Genomic DNA, 12,384 nt, shown 5'->3' with positions numbered 1-12,384 from the left:
TTTGTGTTGGAAAGAACCTTAAAGCTCATCCAGCTCCAACCCCTGCCATGGGCAGGGACACCTTCCACTGGAGCAGCTTGCTCCAAGCCCCTGTGTCCAACCTGGCCTTGAACACTGCCAGGGATGGGGCAGCCACAGCTTCTCTGGGCACCCTGTGGCAGTTGCATCTCCAAGACTCCTTCTGGTATTGAACAGCCTCTGCTGTTGGTGAGAACCTTGGACTTCTTACAACTAAACAGCAGTGTAATGCATCTACCTTACCAGCAGTGCTCCTTCAGCATTCCTTGCCACTGTTTTCCTGACAGTCCTTGTTCAGTGATGACAATATTTCTATTAAGAACACAACAATATGGAACTATGTGATTACAAACTGTAGAGACAGACAAAAAAAATCCAAATAAAACCACTTCCCAATAGGCTCCAAACGTCTGGACACTGCAGCAGCAGGAAAAGAAGCTATTTGTTAGAGTCAGCAGCAAGTTTTAGATGACTTGAACCTCATTCAGAATCCCAGTCATATGGGAAAAAAGCTGTAAGATGTAATAAAGTTTTGGAAGAAAAGAGAGAAATTGAGGGCAAAATTTAGATCTTGCAGAGCCAAACTGCCAGGAACTGGTTCAAGAAGCCTGCAGGGGCAACTTGTGTTGACTACAGAAGATTCTTGTGCAAATGAAAAGGTTTTTGCTGCCTGCTTGTTTTGGCACACAGCAAAGCTGCAAACTCACCCCCCAGGTTCTCACCAACAACAGAGGCTGTTCAATACCAGGAGGAATCTTGGAGATGCCACAGGCCCAGGGTGCCCAGAGAAGCTGTGGCTGCCTCATCCCTGGCAGTGTTCAAGGCCAGATTGGACACAGGGGCTTGGAGCAAGCTGCTCCAGTGGAAGGTGTCCCTGCCTGTGGCAGGGATTGGGACTGGATGAGCTTTAAGGTCCCTTCCAGCACAAACCACTCTGTGGTGAATGAGAGGTGCTAGAGGTGCAGCCCACTAAAATTTTTCCATGTTTTCAAGAGCCAAGTCCAATCAAAGCAGTATTTGTGAAAGCTCCTCTTGGATCCCGTTTCCCAGCACCTGTATCCCCATGTCTCCTGGGCACTCAGCTTGCCCCTTACCTTTGCTGTGTCACAGTATATCTCTGCCTGCAGAAGCTGACTATGAAACGAACTGTGGCTGTCTTCTTGACCCATGCAGAACAGCTAATCCAAGAGGGATGATCCTGTTTTAATGAGGAAACTATGGGAACTTTGATAAATTATGTTATAAAAGCCCTACTAGAACATTCTTTAGTCTGTGGGACTGGATGATGGATTTCTAAACCCAATTTTGCAAGTACCTGTCTCAAGCAGTTTAATGTAACAGGAGGCAAGAGAGCAGACCTGCTTGTTTGCAAGGCACCATAAACCTGTAGCAGCAGTGGAGGCACACTTCCTATGGCTACTGAGACCTGAGTGCCACCCCTTCAACAAAATGCCCCATCCTCTGCCTGCTGGAGGAGACAAGAGGACACCACAATCTCCAGCTCACCCAACTCCATCTCTCCAATTCACAGCACCCCTCCTGCAAGCCAAAAATGAGGCTGCCCATGGATGGTGTAGCCAACCTGCCCTCAAGAAAGTGGATCAAAACCATCAGCTGATTTCATACAGACCAGCAAAGAGCAGTGAGACAGCAGGAACTTCGTCAAAGCCACACTGAGCTGCAGTTGAGCTGGTGACCTCCAAGCTGAACCTTCAAGCCTCTGCCAGACTGGGAATCAGTGCCAGGTTTTGCATTACAATAAGGCTATTTGAAAACAATTCCTCATTACAACTGAAGTGTAGAAATCCCCTTTATGCTCATTGTACACACACTTGTTTCTGACCTCACAAGACCTTGCTCCAGCACCAAAGAACCCAACGAACTGACATTTCAACACTTTCTTTTACCCTCAAGTATAAGCATGCAACTGCTGAGAAAACGCAGTGATGCTCTGACATGACACAACCAGTCCTGTCGAGGGATCATTCCTGGGCTGTATCACTGACTGGAATTACCAGGGCTTTGCCAGCAGCTTAAATGAGATGGAAACTCACGCTCCCACTGCCAGGATTTGTTTGTCGGGGTATAAACTATTTGGATGCCCCAAATATTTTGCTTCTGTGTTATAAAACAGGTGTGAAGAGGTGCATCTCCATCCACGGAGCTGCTGCACAGGGAAGCACAGACATTTGGCCAGCACCATCAGTGACAGATTTGAATTCCTGGCGTGCCAGATGTGCAGAGGCAGAATCTGTCCATTGGCTCCTCCTTACCTCAGTTGTTCCTAGAATGTTTTGGGCTGGAAGGAACCTTAAAGCTCATCCAGTTCCAACCCCTGCCACAGGCAGGGACACCTTCCACTGGAGCAGCTTGCTCCAAGCCCCTGTGTCCAACCTGGCCTTGAACACTGCCAGGGGTGGTGCAGCCTTAAAGCAGCTCCAGTGCCTAAAGGGGCTGCAGGAAACCTGGAGAGGGGCTTTGGACAAGGGCCTGCAGGGACAGGCCAAGGGGAATGGCTTTAACCTGCCAGAACAGGGGAGACTGAGATGAGCTCTTAGGCAGAAGCTCTTCCCTGGGAGGGTGCTGAGGCGCTGGCACAGGGTGCCCAGAGAAGCTGTGGCTGCCCCATCCCTGGCAGTGTTCAAGGCCAGGTTGGACACAGGGGCTTGGAGCAAGCTGCTCCAGTGGAAGGTGTCCCTGCCCATGGCAGGGGTTGGAGCTGGATGAGCTTCAAGGTCCCTTCCAGCACAAACCAGTCTGGGATTCTCCAGGACATCCTAGGCTGCCTTACACCACCAAGAGCATCAGCAGGACAGTGAAGGTGCAGTGCTCATGGGAACTGAGGCAATCTTATTGACACCTGCAAAAGGCAAAGCAGAGAAACTATGCCGACCAAACTATCTTGTGTGGTACCTGTGAGACTGAAGGCAGGAATTTCTGCATAAGACCCTGGTCTCTGATGCTCAACTGTCCACACACCATCACAGGAGTCATCAGCACTGATGGAGGATCAAGATGTGGTAAATGGTATTCAGGAGTAGTGACTGAGTCTACAAATGTTATTTTTGTGAGCATATTTTACCATAAAAAGATAACAAATTTCATTCCATTGACTTTATTTCAAGCTTAGCTTAAATTAGAGGTACAGGGCTCGAGGGAAACTGCTGTAATTATTAAATGGGAAATAAAACCTGCTGAACACAGTCACTGCAGTGACCGAAGCCTCAACATTTAACTAAAACCGGTAGCAGGCAAATAAAGAACCATCTCAAAACATCCTGCCCAGCAATCTGTGTGCTTTGGTAGTTGTTTACCTATTCACATGCACAAAGAGGGTTTATTTTTCCTCTTCCTAAAATCAATGCTACCCAGGGTAAGAAATCAGTTTGTTCAATGAGACAAGTATGTTCAACAAGAAAAAGGAGGAAAAGTGTGAACACTGTCAGAGCACTGTGGTGGAAAACTACAGCAAGGCCAAGCAGGTGCTGTCAGATACAGGCAGCAGGGATGGTGATGCTAAAGGCAATGTGGGTGCAGGGCTCCCTGTGTCTCTAAATAGCCACCTCTCCTTTCTGTGAACAGCTTCATAGGTGAGGGGTGCCTTGGCTGGAGAAATGGATGCAGGGATGACAGCAGAGACCAGGTTAAGGAGCTGTTCCTGCTTCTGTGCTTCCCCACTGCACAGCTCTGAACCGTTCCAGCTCTGTGAAGGACCCGGGGATGCCCTCCCTAATCTGCTGAAATAATTTGCTTCATGGCTGCCATAGATTTTCCATGTATTTTTTCTGGGAAGGATCCTCAAGTTTGCTGCCTTTTCTCTCCATCTCTAAGCAGATCTCCTGGCAAAAAAAAATCAGTCCTGGGAAGTGGATGGCTCCACGATGAGGAGATCAAGTTTAATACAACTCTCATCTATGAAAGGGAAGAAGAAAGGAGTAGGGAATGCTCAGAAAGGTAGAAACCTGGATGCATCAGCTTGCTCATGCATCCAGCCATGGCACAAGCAGTGACACACTTAAGTACGTGCCCAGGCTCAAACAGGAGGTAGATGTTTAGGCTGACACAGGTGATCTCAAGCTTGGCTTGAAGGTTTTTCAGTGCTTCCTGCTCTGTGACAGTTCAGGAGGGGGAATGCACTGAAAGAACATTCCCGAGGATGAGTTTCTCAGCACAACATCAAGTACAGCATGTATCGTCACCACAGGAAGGTGCTCCATCAGCATCTGGAGTGTGAAGAGGGAAGCAAACAGCAGAAGGAAAGCAAAGCACTAGAAAGAATTTCTGGCTGGAATTTGCTGCTTTCGATCCTCGTGTGAACAGGGGCTGTGTGCTGCAGAACACCATGCTCACACCGCGGAAGCAAAATGGGCACGAGGCTTCCATCCAACTCGGGTTTAATGGCAGAGAAGATAGATCCGCTCTTTGAGAAGAATCCCAGTTGTTGATGTCTATTTTGTCTGGCGATGGAGCGCAGCATTCCTCCTTCCTTCTTGCCAACAGTGCTGGAAGTACGGAGTACTTTAAAGTAATTACAGTAGCTCATCCCGGAAATGGCTGCATTTCAAACTAGGCAGGAGACACACAAGTGGGGAGTGCTTCCCTGAGGAAAGCTTAACCTGCTTCAGATCTCGGGATGAAAAGATGCTCTCCCAGACAAATCACTGCTGTTTGTTTCCTATACCTGTCCAGTTTGTCTCCCTTTAGCCTACCTAACCCTGCCAGCAGGTCCATGCTGGCATATCCAGGGAAGCACAGCCCCAGCACGGCAGCCATGGGCAGGAGCTGCCTTCCTACAAAGGCTTGATCCAGGCTTTATCTTGTTGAGCTGATGTCCCTCTGACTCCTCAGAAAAACTGGCTAGCGTTTGGTTGTGCCAAACTGTACCCCTCTAAATCCACAGCCTGGGTTCTGCAGTAAGCCTGGAAGTGTTCAGTGCTCTGATTATTGGGAGAACAGCCACAATTACCCAAATAAAACTATTACTATATTGGGCCTTAGATCATAAATAGAACTTAATGGATTTTATTACATCCCAGGAAGTGAGAGCTACAGAAGGAAAAGTATTGAGACGTGTGCATTGCTGCTACCTACCAATTTCTCCTCAACACTCAGCACTTAAGAAATACCCCAAGAAACACACTGCTCCCACAGCCTAACTATTTCCAGTTCCCCTCTGAGCTCTTCCCTTTCAGCCAACTCGCATGGTACGTTTTAGCAGCTGAAAATTAAAGGGTCACAATATTGAGCTTTCAGGTATCAAGTTCACAATGGAAATAGCAGCTGACACAGAAAGGGCACTGCTGAGCGCAGCGGGAATAATTCTGTTGCCTCAGAGCTGGAAGCAGCTCCCTTACACAAAGTTTGTTATTTAGCTCAGTGAGAAATGAAAGAAAATGCCGCAGCCATGGATTTATTCCTTGCACAGCCTCTTTCAAATCATACTCCAAAACCAGAGCTGTATTAGCAGTGAGTCTTAACTTCTGGCTGCAGCATCCTCTTTAAACCAAATAACTCCCTTTCAAGTGAATGCAGTGATGGCCATGGCCTAAGTGAGGGCTGCTCGTCTTTCAAGCCCATACAAGCTCTTCTGCTGGAGCCCAACTCCCAGACACTTCACAGGAGCCAAACACAACTGGGTGCCTCGGGTCCAACAGCCAGCAATGAGCAGTTCGGGATGTCCAACAGCCGCAGGGCAAGGGACCTTGGGAAGAAGGGCAGGAACAAGGAGGGCTTCTGTGGGGCCATGGGAAGGCAGCCAGATGCGCCTGCTTCCTGTCTGCCCTCCTCACCTCACCCAGGAAAAGCTGTATTGCCACCCCGGGGACTCCTCACCTGGCCCCATTCTGCAGTGACAGCCCAGGCCTGCTGCTATCTCCCAAATAGATGCGTTTATTCTCTTGAGAGCATCCCACATCTTATCTAGCCAGGGGTTTCCAAACGCTGGTCGCCAAGTCCAGCTCAAACTGCTTGAAGCTCTTTTAGGCAACTATTCCTGGAAGCGCTTTGGCTTGGGGAGCGAGCAGCAGGGTCCCCCCCGCGCTGCCCTGCAATGGGATGGGGATGGAAAGCACCTCCCGCACCGCGCTCCGGTGCTGCTGTAAACAGGCCCTGGCACGGGGACGGATGTAGAGTTTACAGAGATCCCTTGCTTGAAGCAAATTTGCCTCTCAACACATGGCCAAACTCTCACGCAATAAATTAACTATTTGGCAGCCACTGAACTAGCTCTGGAGCCAAACCAATTAGGGTTTAATGTGATCCCAATTTCCTATTTCTGAGATGGGGGTCGGGGTGGGGAGGGGGCAGAAGGGGGAAGAAGAGGGAGGGTGAAGTAAATCCCCTTCGGGTTTATAAATCCTGTGCCAATCATCCCAGCTAAACCTGTCACCCACAGCTCTAACTATATAGCTTTGCACTCGCGGGCTCCGCAGGCCACTGTGGGAATGGTGCATTGGATGTAGCCAGCCTGACTCCCCACATGTGTTTTCCATCCTTGGGAAATTCAATCATTTAAAAAATATTTACCAAGCTTTGTCTTTAATTAGAAAAACATGAGGACGGATAAGGCAAGTTATTGTTTCTAAGCTAGAAATGTCAGAGATCCTCATATGTCAGCAGATAAAGCCCATAACTGACCCACGGACACACTGCCAGGGTGAAGGCAAATGGTTCAAAGGTTTTTTCCATCCCTTCATGTACAGCGTTTTATAGTCAATGGTTCCTTGGCCCCCACCAAACCTAATCAGGAAGAGGAGGAGGAGGAGGGAAGATTCCTCCCTGAAGATCTGCTAGACAGGATGTTTTAATGCAAAAGAGCTTGCCCACCAGGGGAGGGGAGGAAGATGGGAGCCATTTGACTGCTTTGTGTTTTAACATCCTGACTCCAGGCCCTCCCCTCACATGCAATTACCTGCCATCACTTAAGATAAGCAAATTAATCTCATCCACACCTGGAAATGCCACAGGCTGAGAAATACCCATCCTTTAAAAAGTGTTACATGCAGTTTCTGTTTAACAAAGACCCACCAAAACGTCTGCTCCCAAGAACCTAGCCACAAAATACTGTATCCCACAGTACTCACATAATAAAAGAAAGCTGACTGTGCTCCTAGCAGGCAACCACGAGCATCTGCCTGGCCTGGACCATATGTGACCATACAGATGTACCCCATACTACAGCCCCTCTTCCATCTCCATTTGCTCAAGCACCTCCAGCCAGATGTAAAGAGTGTCCGCAGGCAGGATGCACAACTTCAGAAGTATAAAGCAAATATGTGTTGGCTAGCAGACACAAAAGATAGCCCAGATGTAATGAGTTATTTGGCTTAGCATTTGTGTGCTTACCACTCGGAAGTCTTTGCTGGCGTCAGCAGCGTCCCTGAATGGGCTCCCCAGCGCGGCTGCCAGCCCTGTTCCACAAGTGCCGGTGACTGCTCATCCCAGACCAGTCCCTGGCCAGCCCAGCCTATTCACACACACACCAAGCACATACAGCCTCCCTGTTCATTTTCCATTAGGATTTTGTACCTCTTTCTCCTCCTCCTGCTGCCTCCTGTCAGAAATGCTGTGACAAAATGCATGTGAAAACCAGGTGGGAGCATCCCTGGTGACATATTTGGAAGAATTTGCTGCTACAGCAACTGGGTGCACTATTAGGAAGTGACAGACTAATTCCCAAGTGATCATGAGGATTAAACACAGTTGAGGGAGAAGCTGGTATTAATGCTAACAAACTGGTGTGTCTATTGAGTCCATTCAGAGACAAGCAGCAGTAGCTCTGGTATCAATGCTAACAAACTGGTGTGTCTACAGAGTCCACTCAGAGACAAGCAGCAGTAGCTCTGCAAGCAATCACAAAGTATTCATCTGATTATTATATGATATCCACAAAAAGAACCCGCTACACTTTCCATTCAAAACCATTCTGTAATAACTCAAAAAGCTTCAAAGTGTCTCCTATGGACATGCCATTTATGTTCTGAAAATATCTTTGTAAGCCAAGGTTGAGGGCTATTATCAGCTACTATCTTAAATACCAACATAAATCTACGCTGGAGAAAATCCCTGCCTTTACATTATATATACCAAGACTGCGAAGCATGCCTTTGAGGAAAACGTATGTGCAGATTTTGACCTCAAAGTCCAATTGCCAAATAAGTTACTACTTGTAGAAGTTAGTGCTTTTCTGTAGAAGAACATGAAATGGAGTAAAAAACATTTTAGCTGTGCTCTAAGGTCAGGGTTGATTAATATGGAGTGTACAAACACAGCTTAAATGATGACCATCACCCCTTGATAACAGAATCAAACACGGGTGTGCACACATGTGGGATATGGGAGGGATGGGAAGGTGACAGGGACAACGTGGAAGTTTTCTGCCCCAGACACTGGCTGGACAAGTGCCTTCAGGAGGGTGGTTTTCCATATGGGAGAGGTCCAGGTAGATCTCCAGCCTGGGTAGAAGCGCTGCCTCCAGGACTTGCTACATCAGAGACACATTCACTTCTCACCTTCCTGAGTTTTACAGCTGCCCCCTTCTTCTGAAGTCAAGAGTTTACCTCTGATTCTTGCCAGCAGAAGTGAAACCCAAGCAGTCCTCCCCCCCTCTCCAGTGGTTTATGGCAACATCTCAAGGTAGCTGCAAAGCCTTGGCAGCTCAGCCTGATGGAAACTGTACTCAGCTCACTATTCCACTCCAGTCCTGCTTTTAAGAGTCAACTGCATGAGCTCTACCTGAAGTACATGCTCTTTTCTACCCACAGAGAAGCTGCAAATCAAAAACCTTCTCTTTTCTCTGACTGCTTAAAAAAGCCGGTTTATTTCACCCTCCCGAACACTGGTGCAAGGGAAGAGTTAACACCTTAAGCCTTTTACTTTACAGCATATGAAAACCAAGACTATGTTCCTGAAAGACCCATTTTAATTTCTGCCCATTGGAAGTACCCATGTAATACAAGCATGCTCATGAGAGTTAGTATGTGCCTTAAACTAATATGGAACATCCCAAAGTTTCAAAGCAGCCCCACATTTCTTCTGTCTTTCTGGATCATCAGTTTCACACTGAGCACTGAACCACTTCTCTGTAACACACAGCCAAAGGAATCAAGCAGCCTCCTGACACTAGCAGCAACTGTCTTCATAGTAGAGCAGAAATCCTTGGGCTGATAACCAAAGCAATGCATATCATTTGTGCTTCTGAAAATTAGCAGTTTACAGCTGACTATTCACTTTCTTGAGACCAAAGATAAGATTCAACAGTGTTCTTAGGCAAATACTAGGCCCAAGAACCAAGTGATCCAGCTTTCAGCCTGTTCAATAAAGGGCACTATCAGGACACTCTTTCCTGTTCTAGCTATAAACTGCTGAAGGCTGTAACCCATATTTATGTGCTTATCCTTAAAAAGCAGCTGTATGGCTCACTCATTAGCACTTCACCAATGGATGCTGAACCACAGGCATACTAAAAGTGCATAAGAAATGATGCTGTAGGTGCTGCTGAATCACCCAAAGCATCGCATGCACTTGTCATCCTCTTCTGCCAGGGGCTATGGCCTTTGCTGTACCTGCTGGCCTACAGTCAGTGCAAGCACTTCAGACCTGTCAGCAGGACCCAGATGACAAGCCCTAATCTCAGACATGGTTAAATATTGTAAACCTGAGCACCTACATACATATTTGTCTCTTCCTGTCACAATTCAGACAGAAACAGTCAAACAACTTGTCCAAGGTTGCAGAAAGTTTCACACCTGAGAGTGGCACTGGTTTCACACACACACACACACACACACACACACACACACACGGTGAGGCTATGGCTCTAGGCACAACATCACTGTCTCCTTCAGTTTCAGTTATTTCTAAGGAGGATTTCAAAGGCCTGTCTCTCCTCCCAGTGCTCCAAGAGAGCCAAGGAATCTCATCAGTCTCTGCATACACCATGAGCAGACACACTGAGTGGGATCTGATTCATCTAAACCCCTCCTTGCCAAAGTCTAAGCCAGCTGCTATCCTGGGCTCCCCTTGCAGTCAATGAAAAAGCCCAGGCACCTCCAGCATGTAATCTGTCTCATCCAGAGAGAGGTGCCCAAGGCTGGGAAGATGAATCACCACCAGAAGCCCCTGTTTCTCCACTGCCACTGCAAAGGGAGCAGAGAGAAAGGGGATCAGACACACAGGGCTGACTTCTGGACAGGGAGGTTAAAGCAGATGATCTTACCCAACCTCCTTCTGTGGGGCCTTTTCTTCAAGGCAGACAAAATGAAGAGACCTCCCTAGCAGTGAGATTAGGAGCTCATCAACCAGGGACCAGTGTTCTGCAAACCCAGGGGATGTTACCACTTATCTACCATTGTGCCCTCTTCCCGCTGCAGCCACCTGGGCCACTGACTGTTCGAAGGCCACATGCTTTGACGTGCCTTAAGGGATAAGAACCTTACTCTGAACATCTCCATACAACCTGCACTACGCAGCGTGATACAGTATTTGTCCACCCTCTGCCATTTCCAACACTTGGTAATTCCTTCTCAGTACCGGGAATTCAGCTTTCAGGGTGGTTTCCACATCAGCATCAGCATTTATCTTTACATTGCTTCCCTATGAGCAATCACACTTCATTTCAAAATTCCCTCATTTCCTCTAAGCTTTGGGATGTGCTTTTAACCACTTTTCTCCCTTCACTGAACTATGACCTATCAACAGGCTGTGACTGTGCAAATGGCCCATGCAGGCTGCCCTCCATCGCAGCTCCATCTGGTACCTCTCTCCTCAGCCCAGGACCGTCCATTCCAGCCTGTGGACAAACAAATGCTGTGTGCACGAGCACAGGTGAGAAAAACGGTCAGGAGATGACAATGGTGTGAGGCACAGGCTAACCAACCATCTACCCTGCTCTCCTGCCAACCTCATCGCTTAGAGTGCAACTCTTCTGGTAATAAACCTCCTGTGTTGGGAAATTCATGAAAACTCCAGTTATTCACCTTCCCGAGCCCAGACGGCAGAGGATGCTGTGACAAACGGGCTTCATGTACACACACACACACTCACTGCCCATCCGAGTGCACGTTATGGGTCCGGCCACAGCCGAGCCCGCTGCCCTGCTCCTCGCAAGCAAGGGGCTGTGTGCCCGCGGGGCTGCACACCCCAGCCCTGCCCCACGCCGGGTCACGGAGCCCCATCCAGCGCGGAACCCAAGCACACCCGCGGGGCTGGGCTCGCAGATGGGGGCTCCCCGAGGCTGCCCACGGCTTTGCGGGCAATGAACCGCACGGGGGGACACGCACTGCCCCACAGCAGTTAACACACACACGTGTGCCGCGGGCAGAGCCCAGCGGGGCGCAGCGGCCCCCGGCACCAGCGCGGCCCCCGGCACCAGCGCTGCCCCCGCTCCCCCACGCCGCCTCCCGCCGCCCGAGGCCCGGCCAGGCCGAGGCGTCCCCGCCGCCGCCCGGCCCCGTTCCCGGCCCCGCTAGGCCCTTCGCCCCCGTCCGAGCGGCGCCGAGCGGGCCGGCGCCTCCTCCCCCCCGCCGCGGCTCTTACACTGGCAGCCGCCCGGGATCCCCACCATCGCCCGGCTCCTCGGCGCCTCCTCCCGCTCCCCGCCGCGGCCCCACCGGCCCGGCCCGGTCCGGCCCTTCGCCGTGACGCTACCGGGGGCGCGGCCTACCCGGCCCGCCCCGGCAAGGCTGCGGGAGGCCGGGCCCAGGGCCGGCTGGGGGAGCGGGGTGCGTGGCTTTGAGGGCACGCTTTGTAGATGGATTTAATGATGGATTTTTAGCCTAACTGGGGCTCCCCACCATCACCTCACCGACTGCACTGGGGCTTCCCCACCGTGTTACAGCACCTGAGCCTGCGCTGTGCTCTGAGGGTCCGGGCTGCCTCATGGCGTTCCCCGCAGCCCCATGCCTCAGTCAGGTATCCAGGCTGTCCGGGGGGTGCTGGAGGTGCAGGACAAGGGACATGGAGAACCACGGTTTGGATTGGCAGGGATGTTGGAGATCATCTCCAGGGACCTCTTGTGCTGTGATGAGGTTGCTCTAAGCCTCATCCAACCTTCATGCCCCACACCTTCTCTGGTAACCAGTATCTCACCAAAACTGTCTTCCTTAAATCCAGTATAAACTGACCCTCTTCCAGTATAAACCTCTGTCCTTCGTCCTGTCACTTACAAGCCTTGGTAACAAGTCTCTCTCCATTGCTCTTAGAAGCGTTTGTCTATTGAAAGGCCTTTTCCCAAGGACCAACTAACTCCATGGTCCTTCTTCTGTGGAAAGCCTTGCCACAAGCTCTCATGGTTGGGCTTGGCTTCCTTGGCCAGGGAGCTCTGTGTGTGAGATCTCCCATGGGCTGCTGCCTTTCCACAACTGGCCA

General features: G+C 49.9%; 1 protein-coding gene across 3 annotated transcripts in view; it reads right to left on the bottom strand.

The window, feature by feature from the left end:
• CBFA2T2 (CBFA2/RUNX1 partner transcriptional co-repressor 2) overlaps window positions 1–11,629 on the bottom strand; it is a 62,054-nt gene extending 50,425 nt beyond the window's left edge. For all 3 annotated transcript variants that reach the window (XM_034066908.1, XM_034066911.1, XM_034066910.1), the window contains exon 1: window positions 11,554–11,629. In XM_034066908.1, coding sequence (XP_033922799.1) covers window positions 11,554–11,581 — 28 coding nt within the window. In that variant the 5' untranslated portion in view covers window positions 11,582–11,629. The remainder of the gene's footprint in view (window positions 1–11,553) is intronic.
• Window positions 11,630–12,384: the final 755 nt, after the last annotated feature.

The sequence above is a fragment of the Melopsittacus undulatus genome, chromosome 10, assembly GCF_012275295.1.
Source record: "Melopsittacus undulatus isolate bMelUnd1 chromosome 10, bMelUnd1.mat.Z, whole genome shotgun sequence".
Lineage (NCBI taxonomy): Eukaryota > Metazoa > Chordata > Aves > Psittaciformes > Psittaculidae > Melopsittacus > Melopsittacus undulatus.
This window is presented reverse-complemented; position numbering and strand designations above follow the sequence as displayed.